This window comes from Rhinoraja longicauda, chromosome 11 (assembly GCF_053455715.1).
Source record: "Rhinoraja longicauda isolate Sanriku21f chromosome 11, sRhiLon1.1, whole genome shotgun sequence".
NCBI lineage: Eukaryota > Metazoa > Chordata > Chondrichthyes > Rajiformes > Arhynchobatidae > Rhinoraja > Rhinoraja longicauda.
The window spans coordinates 43,769,419-43,786,706 of NC_135963.1; the positions used below are offsets into that span (position 1 = coordinate 43,769,419).

The following is a 17,288-nucleotide window of genomic DNA, read 5'->3' on the forward strand; positions in this document are numbered from 1 at the left end:
TTAGCAAGCTGAGTACCTCAAAATGGGGAACAAATTCTTAAGCCATTCGGTCAACAGCTCTGGCTCTCTGTTCTCCACTGCCAAGTATGCCTGCGCAGTGTGGGAGCGCTCAGCTCATGCAAGGAAGATTGATCCTGTGCTAAACACAAGCTGTCGCTGTATCAGTGGATGCATGAAACCTACCACGACTGACAACATCTACCTACTCTCTGGCATTGCACCTCCTGGAATCAGAAGAGCTGTAGCCAGCCAAAAAGAACACCTCAGACAATCAGAGGATGAAAGACACCCCCTACATGACCACCCTTTGCTACCTCAGTGTTTGAAATCATGCAGAAGTTTCCTCTTTTCTGTCCATCCCCTGGACTGTAGTGCATCGTCCAGAAGGCTCAAACTCTGGGAAGAGAGACGAGAGAAATCTCCGGAAGACACTCAGTACATGGCAATCGATCCCTCTGAGAAACTCTCATCAGGTTCCGACCAACCGTGGTTAACCTGGTGCAGTCTCAACAGACTGCGGGCAGGCATGGGGAGGAGCAAATCGAACATGCTGAAGTGGGGATACACTGAAGATGCGGCAGACTACGAGTGCGGACGTGGCCTCCAGACTATTGAACATCTCCTGAGCTGTGACATGCTGCATGACACATGCACTGTAAAGGATCTTGCAGAGGCCAACGACATGGCACTAAACTTTGCAAGAGGAGTTGAGTATAGGAGCAAAGAGGTCCTTCTACAGTTGTACCGGGCCCTGGTGAGACTGCACCTGGAGTACTGTGTGCAGTTTTGGTCTCCAAATTTGAGGAAGGATATTCTTGCTATGGAGGGCGTGCAGCGTAGGTTCACTAGGTTAATTCCCGGAATGGCGGGACTGTCGTATGTTGAAAGGCTGGAGCGATTGGGCTTGTATACACTGGAATTTAGAAGGATGAGGGGGATCTTATTGAAACATATAAGATAATTAGGGGATTGGACACATTAGAGGCAGGAAACATGTTCCCAATGTTGGGGGAGTCCAGAACAAGGGGCCACAGTTTAAGAATAAGGAGTAGGCCATTTAGAACGGAGATGAGGAAGAACTTTTTCAGTCAGAGAGTGGTGAAGGTGTGGAATTCTCTGCCTCAGAAGGCAGTGGAGGCCAGTTCGTTGGATGCTTTCAAGAGAGAGCTGGATAGAGCTCTTAAGGATAGCGGAGTGAGCGGGTATGGGGAGAAGGCAGGAACGGGGTACTGATTGAGAGTGATCAGCCATGATCGCATTGAATGGCGGTGCTGGCTCGAAGGGCTGAATGGCCTACTCCTGCACCTATTGTCTATTGTCTATTGGCAAACAGCTGTGTGATGACACAAAGTAAATAAGTAAATGCCCCCTTTTGGCCAGCTTAAGTTCTCTCCTGCTGGTTTATGTTCCTGAAAGGCCCTGTTTGATATTGTCTTCCTAAATCTTACATATTCTTCCTTTCTCCTTTGAGCAACATTAAAATCTCTTTGATCATCCAAGGTTCCCTCATGTGCAGGCAGAAATTAACTTGGCACCATGTTTGGCACAGATATTGCGGTCAAAGGGTCTGTTCCTGTGCTGTACTGTTTTATGGTTTCATTCTGTGTTCCACTCTTGCTCTGACCTCTGCTTTGTTCTCTGACACTGTTCCAATGAAGCCCTAGATATTCTTGAGGAATAACTATTTATCTGCTGTTTCTTTTTCCACAAATTCTGCTTGACCGGCAGAGTGTTTACAGTATTCATCATCTTTTCTTTCAGATTTTTAGAATCCGCAGTCTTTGCTTTTTAATGACATTGATTCTATTGTTTCCTGTTGTGCAAAAAATCAAGGTTATCCGCCTCTTTAGACTCCTTGTTTCCCGTCTGAGTTTGTTTAACTTCCAGAGCTCGATTGATGTTTAGAAAGATAAAATGCTTTCAATTCTTGAGTATATCCTTCTTTCTTCAAAAAAGTAGGACAAAAATGCCCCTAATTATTATTTATGCTCTTAATACACTTTTGATATCTAACTCACTGATCAACAAGTTATTCGATTAGATAATGTGAGACCATGTGATGCATGATGAGGCAATGGTAGGCTAAAGGGATTAGCTTTCAAAAATCTGATTATGGTTATGGCAACCTGTATACTTGTTTCATCTGCAAAGCGCAAGGGTGTCAAACTCATTTTAGGTCACGGGCCGGAATGGGCAAAATGCGACTTCATGCGGGCCGGATCAGTTGTGCCCACACAGCTTTTGTTGCCTTCATTTTTTCAACCTGCTCTCATGTGTCTCTGCTATAACTACAAAGTGTTTCACTTTACGAATTTTGTTTCTTATGAAGAAGATTGCCCAGCATGCATTACTTTTATGATTGGTAATAACTTGCAAGAAAGTTGTGATGAGAGAGAGAAATAAAGAATGCTATTTTGGCTAAGATTGTTTTGGGAGCAACACCCTTTCCATTAATAAACCATTTGAAATCGAACATTAGCAGACACGAATGTAGACCTAACGAAACAAATTGTACATGTAGGCTACACAACTGCACCTAATTTTATTCGTCTGCTTCCAGCAATCAAACTCAGACAATGAATACAGTTAGCCCCTAATTTTTATTGAAGTGATCACATTTACAATAATAGAATAGTCAGAAAATGAAAGAATCACTCATTTCTCACTTGCTGCTTCCAGACACCTGACATCTCTTGGCTTTAACCAGCCTGTGAACATCAGGGTCCAGTTTCTGGGCAGTTGTGATTTTCATAATGACATTTAGATGTCTGTGCGTCAGCTGCAAGCACAGTTTGGATTTGTTAATGTTCATTATGGATAACCCCTGCTCACAGAGATATGTTGTCCCGAACATGCAAATGATCTTTGAGGCAAACTCTGTCATCTTGGGGTACATCGGTCCCAGGTATTGATAGAATGAGTCCAGACCCACAGTCTCAAATTTATATTTCAGAGCCGAGTTACACTGAACTTCATTTAGTTCCATTTGGTGTTCCTCCGGCACATCTGATGTTGTGTTGACGGCAAATGGCGAGCACAATAGTGAGAATTCCTTCTCGAGCTGAGTGAAGACTTGGAAACGATTCTGGAACTCACTTTTCAGCTGCGATATTTTGTACTTGTACCTGTCCATGTTGTCATTATTCCCATGAGCGACACGCACAGACTGCAATGAGGGGGACATGAGCTGGGTTGCTCCGGGATCGTTGCATCTCCCTCAGGCCTAATTTAATTTGAAAGGCACGAATGCCGTCGTAGTATTCCGTAGCAAGTTTGTTGTGGCCTTGCATGTTAACATTAAGCACATTTACGTGCTCTGTCATATCCACCAAAAATACAAGATCATGAAGCCAGTCTGAGTCATCCAACTCTGCCATTTCTCGTTCATGAATAGTCCAATTTCCGCACATAATTGGAAAAAACGTTTGAGCACAACCCCTCTGTTGATGCTCAACCAGCGGACTTCAGTGTGGTAGGGTAGGCTGTGTCCATTATTACTTTCGGACAAAAGAGTGTCAAATTGCCGATGGTTAAGTCCCTTGGGTCTAATAAAATTAACTGTTTTGATTACCACATCCATGACATTGTCCATTTTCAGGCTCCTGCTACACAACGTCTCTTGGTGTATAATACAATGAAAATTCCAGAATTTCTGCTCTGGATTCTCTATCTGAACTTTCTCTCTGAGTATCGCAACACCTGGCTTTTTCCCGACCATGGATGGTGCGCCATCTGTTGCCACTCTGACAGCGTGACTCCGGTCAACCCCCAGTCTGTCCAAGGTCTCGACGAGGCTGGAGAAAACGTTGTTCGCCATTGTGGTGTTTGTCATGGGCACCATTTCCACAAACGCCTCGGTGACAGTCAAAGATGCATCAACACCACAAATAAAAATCCCCAATTGAGCTACATCTGTCACGTCGGTGCACTCATCAATTGCAATAGAGAAGGCAATAAATGACTTCATCTTGTCTTTTAGTTGACTGTTCAAATCTTCTGCAAGGTCCCCGATTCTGCCACAGTATTTCTTGACAAGCTGACATCCTCAAGGAATGCTCCATTACCAAAAGCCTGTCTCTTCTCAGGGCACACCAGCTCAGCCACCGACAGCATGCATGCTTTGATGGATTCTCCCTCTGAGTATGGCTTCGACGCACCAGCTATTTTGTTGGCTATAATATAGCAGGCCTTGACTGCTCCATGATGAGTCTATCGACTTTTGGTGAACACTGATTGCTGTTATTTAGAGCTGCTTCAAGCTCGTTTACTTTCTGTGTTCTGAGTCGTCCTGTGTACTTGTCATATTTTTCTCCATGTGACGTCTCATAGTGTCGTTTGATATTGTCCTCTTTTGCCACAGCCACCTGTTGTGAGCATATCAGACACACAGGTTTGCCGTTGACCTCACAGAACAAATAAAGATCTTTCCAATTTTCGTTGAATATCTGACCTTCCATTGCAACTTTTCTTTTCTTCGAAAGCATTTTGAATCACAACAGCAAACAGCACGTGGCAGCTGGTTGGGTGAGGTCACGTGGGGTGCGGGGCGGTGACGTCACCTTGTCCCCTATTTGAGAGTGAAATAGTTGGCATCCCGAGAGAGAGCCGGGAGGGAGAGAGAACGGGGAGGGAGAGAGAGCCGGGAGGGAGAGAGAACGGGGAGGGAGAGAGAATGGGGAGGGAGAGAGAGCGGGGAGGGAGAGAGAGCGGGGAGGGAGAGAGAGCGGGGAGGGAGAGAGAGCGGGGAGGGAGAGAGAGCGGGGAGGGAGAGAGAGCGGGGAGGGAGAGAGAACGGGGAGGGAGAGAGAGCGGGGAGGGAGAGAGAGCGGGGAGGGAGAGAGAGCGGGGAGGGAGAGAGAGCGGGGAGGGAGAGAGAACGGGGAGGGAGAGAGCGGGGAGGGAGAGAGCGGGGAGGGAGAGAGAGCGGGGAGGGAGAGAGAGCGGGGAGGGAGAGAGAGCGGGGAGGGAGAGAGAGCGGGGAGGGAGAGAGAGCGGGGAGGGAGAGAGAGCGGGGAGGGAGAGAGAGCGGGGAGGGAGAGAGAGCGGGGAGGGAGAGAGAGCGGGGAGGGAGAGAGAGCGGGGAGGGAGAGAGAGCGGGGAGGGAGAGAGAGCGGGGAGGGAGAGAGAGCGGGGAGGGAGAGAGACCCGGGAGGGAGAGAGCGCGTCGTGAATATACTTTTTCCCCCCCCAAATCATCCCAGTTTGATACCCCTGCTTTAGCGTTTACAAGAATCAAATCATGTGACTTGCTAGGATTCCCTGAAAGGACTGTACCCTTGTTAGCTGGGATAGTTACTACTTATTTTAAACTGTACGACATCTAATTTAGATCCGCAATGATCAACTTTGAAATTGACAAATGCAAAAGTCTTATTCTGGTTACAGTGCATGTTCCTGTTTGTTCAGCCTTCCTGTTTATATGTTTAATTTTTGCTTATTCTCATTTTATTTTTATCTTATTTTAAATCCGGCACCATATTTTTCTTCTCATGTTTTGGTTCATGTTTTAGGCTTTCTTTTCCTTTCCTATTACATGCCATTCTAATAGAACCATTTTCCTTTGGTAAGGACAGATAAATATCTTCTTTGACTGTGAGGCGTGAATCCAATGGTATATTTTACAACTGAAATTGATTAAACTGGTTTTCAAGCAATAATATTCACTTTGTTAAGCTTTAATCTCCCTGTCCTGAAGATGACTAATTGCTGGAATGGAATTCCATAAACACTAGTTTTTAATATCATGCCTTGTTGAGTTGTTCGTGTGTGCATTTAGGCAATGTATATTGACATACCTTTTAAGCAAAACCTGGGCCAAACATGTGATCATTTGCATCCAGGCACTTGCACTTTGATAAGAGTTCTTGGGTAATGACTGGTACATTTCCTCCACAACTCTCAAACTCCATGGTCAATATTGCTCCATTGGTAATGTTTCTAGATGAGTAATAAGCAAAAAATACACTAACTGGTTGACAACAAAAATGGTTGAAAGATTACCTGTGCTACAGAGCTTAAGATAGAAACTCGCTGGTGTTCTGATACTGCAGCGGCACAATGCATTTCTCCTCCTTCCAAGTTATCAGACAACCATGTGAAGTTTGTGTGCAACTGAAGAGCAGTTAAGTACTCAGTTTGCAATTGCACATGAGAAATGGTAGGAGAAAGGTGTTGTCAGGTAGGAAGGAAGTTTCTTTGTGTGTTTTTAAACTATTACCCAAAGTGGGTTAGGTTCAGTATTGCACTTTTCCCCCTTTATTTCTTATTCTATCCATTTTGACTGACAATTATCTCACAATAGGATAATATTTTTTTTCCCCCATTTGTGCATCGTGCTTGGGATGTATGTTTTGAAAAGAGTATATGCACCATAATGCAGTCGCTTGCGTTTGAACGTTGATCAATATCTCAGAATTTGTCCAATTGCCTTATAAGCTGGGATTTCAGAACTCCTAAACTGGAAGTTTGGTTTGTTGGTTATTTCCATAGTGAATCGAATGGGCGGAGTTGATGAGTGAATAGGAGCCAAAGACTCTGTGGAGATTAGCAGAATAAATAGTGATTATATTTAGTTTTCTTGAGCTAGCAACCACCAGGCCTTGGAACTTTGCCCCTTTCAACACATTTGAGTTGCTTCTACACACTTGGTCTTGTGTTTTGTTTTCCTCCTCTGTTCTTATTCATGATTATGCCTCTTCTGTCACACGTGTTGCCCTGGTATACAATGTGTTGCCCTTTGCAGAAGAGTTCATTACTGCCTTTCGTACACTTCTGCAACGTGGCTCACAGTATATTGTTGCAATTTGTATTGGAAGAATTATCTTTCTTGCAATGGAAATATTTACCATACCCTTTTTAACCAGCTGCTTGTTTGAAAGAGATGTGCATGAAGCTACGTACCTGTTCTACACGTGGAGGCCTGGTCCAGTATTGATGTTTTTCATAGGATAGCCCCATATGAGGCTTCGTCAGTTCTGTTCCCACAAAATGTCAGGAGGTCAGCCATAAAACTTGGCTTTTCCCAACTAGTGTCAACACAGCAGCTTCATCTCAAGGCTTGAATTACCTCTGAAAGACCAGGGAGGTGTTCTGCTGAGAAAACAGATGTTTATTCCACTTTCCGGAGAGCTCCCAACACTGGGGAATCAGCTGGAAAACTCTCAACTAGAGAAAATATAAATACGTTTAAAGTACCTTAGCACAGCACATTGTCTCCTGAATTCTGACAAGTTAACTGGAATAGGTGTGGGTATTTGTGTAGTCAGATAGGAACCATCAGTGATGTCCAGAACCATTGAAGTCCTGGCAAAATCCCACTCCGTGAAAAGATACAAGAGTCTGCCTGCTCTGCTGCAGTCTTTTAGTGGTGAAGTTGGTGAAGTATTTGCCTAGGTAAACTGTGCTGAATATGTACTGCAGGGTGATTGATGGTGCGGACATTTGAAGGTTAAGGATGGACAATGTAGCCAATAACACAGCTTTTTCACCATTGCTTTGTTACTGTAAAAGGTGAGTGCATGTCGTCAATAAACCTGCCAATAATTCCTCCTTTGCTAAATTCACATCAATCCAGTCTCGATCTAATTTCCGGTCCTTAGCCCCTCCCCCCATCCCTGTCCTATACAGCATTGAGAGTGGCAAAAGATCATGAAGAATTTTAAACTTGACTTAAATTGGAAAGCATGCTTAAACGTTATTTGCATCTGAAAATATGTTGTTATTGGTTCAATCTGCTGCTTGAGACTTGATCAAGAATGTTCAAAATGAAGTACGTATGTTGTGCAAAAGTTTAAATGAGAACTCCTGTATTGTACAGACATTTTCTACAGAAACATAAACTGGAAAAGTGCAGAGAAGATTTACGAGGATGTTGCCAGGACTCAAGGACATGAGCTATAGGGAGAGATTGGGCAGACTTTATTCCTTGGGGTGCAGAAGGTTGAGGGGTGATCTTATGGAGGTCCATGAAATCATGAAGGGAATAGATGGGGTGAATACACAGTCTTTTTCCCAGGGTTGGGGAATCAAGAACTAGAGGGCAGTAATTTAAGGTGAGAGGTGAAAGATTTAATAGGAAACTAAATCATAACCTTTTCACACAGAGGGTAGTGGATATAGGGAATGAGCTGCCAGATGAAGTAGTCAAGGCTGGTCCAATAACAACATTTAAAAGACACTTGGACATGGAGATGGATTAAAAAGGTTTAGAGGGATATGGGCCAAGAAGGGTAAATGGGACGAGCTTAGATGGGGCATCTTGGTTGGCATGGAGAGTTGGCAGAAGGGCATCTTTCCGTGCAGTATGATTCTATAACTATCTGTATTCTACAGATAAATGAACTTTCAGTGTTGATTCCATCTTGAAAAAGTTTAAAAATAAATTGTTTGAGTTTCATTCTAAATCATTCATAATGCAGAACAATAAAACATTTGTGTTTTGCTACTTAGGCTAAGATCGCAGAAGTTTTTAATTTTAGATTCCATGGTTGACCATAGATCTAAGAGGGTTGTGTGATAAGACTCTGCATCAAACACAAGTAAATAGGGGCAGGAGTAGGCCACCAGACCCACAAGCCTGCCCTACCATTCAATATGATCACAGTTGATCAATGCTGACCTCAACTTACTTTTTTGAACCATAACCCTCAATTTCTCAGTCTATCACGTATTTATCTATCTCCACCTTAAATATATTTAATGTTCTGGTCTAAACCACCTTCTGGGACATGGATCTCCAGAGATTCACTACCAATTGAGGGAAGAAATTTCTCCATACCTTAGTTTTAAATGACTGCTTAATTTGTAACAATGTCCCCTTGCTGGTGCTTCTCCTACCAGTGAAAACATTTCAGCATCTACCCTGTCAAACTTTCTTGAGATCTTGTGTGCTTGTGTAAGGTCAGCCCATACACTAACTCTGTCCTACACACTAGGGACAATTTACAATTTTACCAAAGCCAATTAACGTACAAACCTGTATGTCTTTGGAGTGTGGGAGGAAACCGGAGCACCCAGAGAAAACCCTCACGGTCACACAGAGAATGTACAAACTCCGTACAGACAGCACCCATGGTCTGGGTCTCTGGTGCTGAAAGGCAGCAGCACCACCACAAGCCATTGTGCTGCCCTGTGGCATGTGTGAGGAACAGTTGAGTCTTATTAACCTAACAAAGTGAAGAATCCTTGCTGAGCTACAAGGTCCAATCCAAGAAATATAAAGCAGAAAATATGAATCGGATTTAAATGAATATTTGGCAAGCAAAATAAAGCCAGGAAAATACAGATGGAATTTAAGGAAGGACAAGACATGGGGGAAAAAAAACAAGAATCCGTACCAATATTCCTTTGAGGGAATGTGACTAAAATTGATATTGAAAAGCAGAAAAACTGCAGGTATTTGGAAATACGAATAAAACCACCAAAGTATTGGAAATACTCAGCAGGCCATTATGGTCTGATTAATCTGAAAAAGACAGCCTGTTTTCCTCTCCACTGATGCTCCTCCCTGTGTGTTCAGCATTTTCTATATTTGCGAAATGAACAATTAGGATTTACACAGGAGATTTGACAATAATCATCACATGGTGCTGTTAAAATCCTGCACTGCTGAGTATACAAACCCTCACAGCTTTTGCCATTTTTGGTGCAGAATCAGTGACCAATCCAGCATTTGTTTATTTGCTCAAGTCGGTTAGGAATACCTGTGAAACTAAAAACAGAATCAATCTTTTGTTAGATGCGGCCTGATCTGCTGAGTATTTGCTCAATATTTTCTGTGTTTGTTTGAGATTTGCCGGGTTTTTTTGATTTTCATATGATTCGTCTATAATTTCTTGTTGGGATTGTAGGGTGAAGACTGCAATGATTCACTGTGTGTTATATGCTTGATAGCAACCTCCTATTTGTGTGCAGTTTTAGCTATGCAGTTGTTAGTGGCCAGAGTGTTGAGTGCTGTTATTACCATAAGATCATTTGTTTCCAGACTTAAGCCTTTGTGCTAGGTGGCACGGTGCAGCGGTAGAGTTGCTGCCTTAAAGAGCTTGCAGCGTCGGAGACCCAGGTTCGATCCTGACTATGGGTGCTCTCTGCAAGGAGTTTGTACGTTTTCCCCGTGGGTTTTCTACAAAATCTTCGGTTTCCTCCCACACACCAAAGACGAACAGGTTTGTAGGTTAATTGGTTTGGGAAAAGTGTAAATTGTCCCTAGTGTGTGTAGGGTAGTGTTAATGTGTGGGGATCGCTGGTCGGTGTGGACTCGGTGGGCCAAAAGGCGTGTTTTTGTGCTGTTTCTGTAAACTAAACTAAACTTTGGTGTCGGTGGCCAACTCAAAACTTTGCTTAGTGTGCATCACCTAAACATTCTCACTGGAATTTTTATAATTCTTGTGGGAATTACCCATTTATGTAATTCAACACTGCAAGAGTCAGCATTTCTTGGAAAGTGGTCATAAATTCAACAAAGTAGTAAGACGATTCCTTGAACAAGGTGTTTTCCCCTTTAGAATGTGAAAGCCATGGATACGTGGGGTCTCCACAGTAAGACAGGTTGGACGGTGTCTCTGGATGCTTTTGTAATTAAATGGCAAGTTTTGTACAAACTGCAGCTTTGTGGTAAAAAGTTTCATGCTCAATTTCGCACCAAACCTTTTTCAAATTGAATCTTGGGATGGAAGGATTACTCTTTGAAGAAAAGATGGCTGTTGGCTCTGTTTAGAAGATTGCAGAAACAAGGAACTGCAGATGCTGGTTTACACCAAAGGACACAAAGTGCTGGAGTAACTCGGCGGGTCAGGCAGCATCTCTGGAATACACAAAAGGGCACAAAGTGTCTGATGATAGGTCCCGACCCGAAACAACACTTATCCTTGTTCTCCAGATATGCTGGCTGACCCGCTGAGTTAAACAAGCAATTTGAGTCCTATTTAGAAAGTTGCAGTTATAGCAGTGTGAGATTTTGAAAACAAAATGGCAGGGTGAATGCTAAGAAGCTGTTTCTTTATGCTGGAGAATCAAGACAAGCTTGGAAGAACCAGGATAAGGGGTCGACCATTCAAGACTAAAATGGGAAATCTCTTTGTGCAGAGGATTGTGGACCTTGGTATTTTTCTGACTAATTTGAGGATTTTTCTGCTGCTGATGTTTGGAATTAGGGAGGGCTAAGTTTGGTCTTACTGAACCACAGAGCAGGCAAGATGAGCAATTTAGTCTCCTCGTCTTTCCTTTGGTCATAGCAGAGCAAGATTAGCAGAAAGAAAACTGGGTGGAAAATGTTTGAAAAATTGGATTTTGTGCAGGAGCATACTGCTCTGGTTATAGGCCAGCACGTCTGTTTTCCTGCCAGTTAAGATTAGTGCCATGCGTAATCGACTGTGTGTTAAAAGACCAGGGTCATAATTGCTAGCCGAGGAATGTATGTATCTTGTTAGCGTATCTGCATTTGACTTGTTAATTTCAATGCTTGTTTTATTTTACAACTGATTAGTAATAGCTTATTATTGCTGTGATTGTTGTGAGCCAATATGATTTGATCTGCAGGAGAAAAGTAATTTGAGAACAGTTCGCCTGTGGGTTTTGGAAAAAAAGGAAGTAGACATGAGCTACTTCTCATTGACGCAAGCATTTTGCACAGAATGATTGTATCAAATGAACGTACTAAGAGGATATTAACTCACGAAGGACTACCTCTTCCTCCCCCCCTCCCCTTATTGTCGCAAGCGTTCAGCTCTTCTTGAAAAGGTGTAGTTGGTGAGCACAGAATGTATGCTAAAGGACTTTTTCTGAATGCCAAACACAAAATATTGTTCTTTTGGTGGCTGGGTATGCAATGTCAAGCATTTCAAGTAATGAAATAATGCTGCCATTGTTTAGGGTGCAAAGAACAATCAATACCTGGAAGCTCAATGTACCTGGAGTTTCCAGAGGCATTTGCCTCGCAAATCCAACCATCTGGTTCTTCCAGCAGTTTTTTTTTTTTACTGGCTGTCAATGTTGTTTTGGAGACTAAATATCTGTGGCCTACTAAATTTGTTAAAAATTAACATAACTTGTTACTGGGCGAGAATTAAACATACTTGTATCATTCCATTTAAGCCAAAACAAAATGGAAGCCAACTTGTATTTGTGCTTCTCTATGAAGTGGTTATCCTCCCCCTGTAATTGCGTTACTACACTCACATCTGGCCTGTTGGGCAGATTTCCTAGTCTAAATGCTTGGTAATGTGTAGAAATCTAAACTCTCGTAGATACCATGAGGAGGGAGCAGTCAACTGAGCAGATATTCAGGACTTGTTTCACCGAGGAGTACCAAACTTGCACAAAAAAAGATAGAAACAAAAAGCTGGAGTGACTCAGCGAGACAGGCAGCATCTCTGGAGAGAAGGAACGGGTGATGTTTCGAGTCGAGACCCTTCTTCAGACCCGACCCGAAACATCACCGATTCCTTCTTTCCAGAGGTACTGCCTGTCCCACTGAGTTACTCCAGCATTTTGTGTTTATCTTCGGTTTAAACTAGCATCTGCAGTTCCTTCATACACATTGCACAAATAACAAGAGTTCAACAATATTATCAATTAAATAATCTCACCAAAAAGATTATTATAATTGTGGGGAAATGGCATTATTGAGAAGGCAAGGGAAAGTATAGTACAAGAGTAATCCAGCAAGAAATGTAAAAATAGATTCCAAATACTTCTAAAGCTATTAAGAGAGAGGTGATCCTATGTTAATGCATTTTCATTACAGACTGAGGGGATAGAAATTATACTTTGTTTAGTTTAGAGATACAGCGCGGAAACTGGGCCTACAGCCCACCAAGTCCACACCGACCAGCGATCCCCGCACATTAACACTATCCTACATACACTAGGGACAATTTACACTTATACCAAGCCAATTAACCTACAAACCTGTACGTCTTTGGAGTGTGGAAGGAAACCGAAGATCTCGGAGAAAACCTATGTGGTCACCTGGAGAACTTACAAACTCTGTACAGACAGCACTCATAGTCAGGATCGAACCCGGGTCGCCGAAGCTGCAAGCGTTGTAAGGCAGCAACTCTACCGCTGTACCGACCATGCAAAATAGAGAAATGATATTGCAAAATAGAGAAATGACCGACAAATTAAACATTGAGGTTTGTCATTATGGAAGGTCATACCCAAACCTTCTAGAATATTGGGAGAAGCACATGACTAAAGTGAATGCGAAGTTGCAAGAATTTCGCATTAGTGAAAAAAACTGTATCGGTATTAATTAATGGTGCGGAAATGTGATAAATTCCCAGGATCGAACGATCTGCATCCATAAATTTTGTAAGAGATAGTTGTTATAGGACAAGTTAATACATTTGATGGTGCTTTTGAGAAAATCTGCAGATTCTACAATGGATTGGAAGAGAGCACATCTAATCCGTCTAGGAGGGAGACAGAGCGTCAATCTCTTAGTAAGGAAGCAGTTTGAGAGCATGTCGGTAATAGTTATAGCTTGGATTTATGACAAGAAATTGTACAAACTGGACTCTTGAAATAAATGTAATAAAATGTGTAATTGGGTGCTTGATGGTTATGGGCACCTGGTGGTCATGGGACGTAAATCTGGGCTACAGACCTGTCTGCAGGTTTGGATGGGAAGGTTGCAGTTACTCTTCAAATGTATTTGTTGGTAAAATGACATTTTGCATTTCCTGACATGATTAATTCAAGTGTTTCTAAAGTCCACATGGAGTAGACTGATGTAAGACTTGGTGTGTCAGTTGCTGTAATCCAGTAGTCAACTGTGTTGCAACTGTTGGGATAAAGCAATGTTATCTAGGTGTTGTGTTGCACCTGGATTCTTTGTTTTCCTAAGCATGCAAGACTAAGGAAACTAGAAGAAGAATTCATTTGCAAGAATGTTCTCATTCATTTTCTTGAAATGTTAACTTAACAAATTGGAGATATTTCCTATTTGGCTGACAGCAGTGTCAATAACTAAAAAGTCAAAAGCAAAGGGGAGATGGATTATAAAGGTGCCATTACTTTCTCAATTATGCAAAGCTGGAAACCTATGCACCATTACCTTGGTGAGCTCAAAGCATGGTGAGCTCAAAGCATCCAATGCTTCTTGTCACAGAAAATTGAGGAACTGTTGGCCAATTTGCAATACAATTTTGCCTTCCTCTTCCACTCCTATCTAAGAGACATGGTAAGTAGTGCCCTTCTCTAGGTTAAGAATGGAAATTTGTATCCAAGTCCCACTCCAACATGAAAATATTTCAGGTCGAGGGTCTTGACCTGAAACATCACCCATTCCTTCTCTCCAGAGATGCTGCCTGTCCTGCTGAGTTACTCCAGCTTTTTGTGTCTATCTCGCCAATTGAGGTTGCCTCCCTTGGGTTCCAAAACCAATACACTAAACCAGGCACCTCTTAGATTATTTTATATTTCCATTTGTGTGTTGAATGAAATAACATTTACATACTTTTTTTTATGTACAGGATCTAAATGAAAATAGACTTGTGCCATGGACTTTTGCTTGAAAAGAAGGTCACATATTTTGCAGTCGCAGATGGCAATTCCCACTAAAGGCATGGAAGTGTTCATGTATGTAACTAATTCAACCATCAAATGGCCTGATGGTGAACATATTGCTGAAGAGATGTGCACTGACGTTGCCAAGAAATGTGGTAAGACTATTTTAAATACTTTTTTTTTTGGAATAAGTTTCATTCCAAGTTCACATGAACGTAAGAAAGTAAAAGTTATTCTCTTGGTTCACTCCCATAGCAATGATGTTTTATGCATCACCAACTCCGCACACATTTCCTGTGTGATCTGCTGGGAGTATTGAGAAAACCTTCAGATCTTAAATGAGATAATTATGAACAGATAAAACTGCAATATTCCTTTTCACTCCCGAAGAAATCAAACTAGTCCTACAGATCCACTTGTGACTGATTTAACAAACAACCTTTTTGAGATAATCTTTTGCTGAGTTGGAAAAGGAATAGCCACGTCAGCAACTCTCAAAATGTGTCGCTTTCCTTTTCAACAGAAACGGGCAGTGTTAGAATTGTTGTTCCAGTTTCAACATTTCTAGGTACTGTTTGTGTGATCATGTAACATCATGTAACATGATTGTGGGCGATGATGCCACCATATTTCCAGTTATGTATGTACGTATGTTCCCAAAATACAGCCAAAACGGTACACGATAATGCAACAATTTTAGGGCCACCGTACCATTCGCCTGCGGTGTGCAGTATCAAGTTTCGTTCAAATTGTTGCGCTCTCAGGTACCGTTTTGTCTGCATTTCGGGAACATACAAGATGAGATCGCCATTTTAATCTAATATTTCCGTATTCGGCGGCACAATGGGAACCTAACGGGTAACCGTCCCGGTGTGCCCAGCACCTGAACTTCCTCTCGTGGTGCTGCGCAGCGGCAGAGAGAAGGTCAAAAAAGATGGCCGCCGGCAGGACGAATATGGGGCAGCGCCTTGTGGCTGCTCTCCTGCTGCTGGCCGTCGCGATGGCCACCCGGGGCCGGGGTGAGTGGCTCCCCCTTCCCTCTCCCTCCTCGCCCGGCCCCGTGGGAGACTCCCCGGCCGCCATAGCCTCGGATATACTCTAGGATCTTGCTGTGCGCATTTGGAGTGGGGGAGGGGAGGGTGCCAGACCAATGCAGGAGGGGTTTGGAGCCGATTGGGGTTGTGGTTCAAATGCAAGGGTTATTTGAGTATAATCTGAGTGGGATCTTGCTGTGCATTGCAGGGGAGGGGGATGTGGGTGGTCTGACTGTTTCTGGGGGACGGGGAGGGTGCCAGACCAATGCAGGAGGGGTTTGGAGCCGATTGGGGTTGTGGTTCAAATGCAAGGGTTATTTAAGTATAAACTGGGATCTTGCTGTGCATTTCAGGGGAGGGGGATGTGGGTGGTCTGACTGTTTCTGGGGGACGGGGAGTCTGGAAATAATTACATTTGTAATATCTATCTAAAGAACCTTTAGTAACAACGGGAACCCAACAGGTCCACGGGTCGTCTAGTAATTTATAGACTGGCAATGCTTTTGAGCATAAATTGTACATTCCTCCATTTTCTGTGAATTTGAAATCAAAAGTTTTACAAAGTGTTAGCAGAGTTTGACCTGGACCAGGCTGGGCCATGCTAAAAGGCACAAGGCTCTGTACCTGAGTGCCACATGCTGAGTTACTAATTACATCTCCACCAGTGTTAATGGTGTTAAAATTACAAATTTGCTTCTTGCCTTACCAAGCAGCATAGACAAATTGAATCTACTGTCTGCCCAGTTTCCCATTGCTGCACATGCGAGCTGAAGATTTGTGGAGACCTTCATGTTCCTAATTTAGATAAAAGATCATAATTCGGGGCAGACGACGATCTGAACATAAAAACTGAAGGAAAAATGGGAATAAAGTCAATCTTTCAGAGTAACAATAATTTTAGGTTGTGGGCACAACTGGCATGGTGATTTATTGCCATCTCAAATTGCCCTTAATAAGATGATGGTGAGTACCTGGAATGAACTCCAGGATATTTGAGGCAAATATAGTCATGGAAAATGTGCCAGTCACCATGTCGTGTGCCTTATGATCTCACACATTTACTGCATTCATTTTACGAGAATCTGACAGTTATGAGTGTTTAAAATTCTACAAAAGGCCTTCAATAGAAGGGATTTAAAAAATGATTTACCTTGTTTTGCTGGGTTGATGAAAGGTACCAGGCATGGTGGGCTAAATAGTCTTTATTACACTTCATTTTTATATTAGTGAGAAATTTATTTTATTTGAATTTTGCAAGTAATGTGACACTATGTGCCCAGTTTCATTTCATGTTTAAGGTAAAGTGTTGACTCTTTCTTTTGCCAGGTATTTCTCCATTATGCCAGAATCTCTTTGCATTGTTTGACGCAAATAAGAAACTCTGGTTTTCTCCAAATCACATCTTCAAAGTTGATGAGCAAACAGCCTTGATATTACATTATCGGATGAGGTAGGATTTGATTATTTTTTGAAAATGTTGCTTTTGCATAAGCAATATCCTATGGTACACACATTCCATTAATTTTCCATGGCAATATGGGGTTTTTTCTCCTCTAGTGTTGTTGTTTTTCTGAAACTCTGCTCTTTTATCATTTTACAGGGCAAGCTTATTTTATTTATTCATTTCTCATGTTCAGGGCACTTCTGCTAAGGAAAACTTTTATTCCCATCTCTAATTGTACTTGAGTAATGAGTTGCTACCTTCAACTGCTGAGGTACTCTTAGCGTGGAGACAGAAGAGACTGG

At 42.5% G+C, this 17,288-nt stretch overlaps 1 protein-coding gene across 1 annotated transcript in view; it reads left to right on the forward strand.

Annotated features, from left to right (window-relative positions):
- Window positions 1-17,288, forward strand: part of jak1 (Janus kinase 1) — a 77,004-nt gene that overhangs the window by 10,254 nt on the left and 49,462 nt on the right. Inside the window, exons 2-3 of the mRNA XM_078407507.1 lie at window positions 14,475-14,663; window positions 16,869-16,992. Of these exons, the coding sequence (XP_078263633.1) occupies window positions 14,501-14,663; window positions 16,869-16,992 (287 nt within the window). The 5' untranslated portion in view covers window positions 14,475-14,500. The remainder of the gene's footprint in view (window positions 1-14,474; window positions 14,664-16,868; window positions 16,993-17,288) is intronic.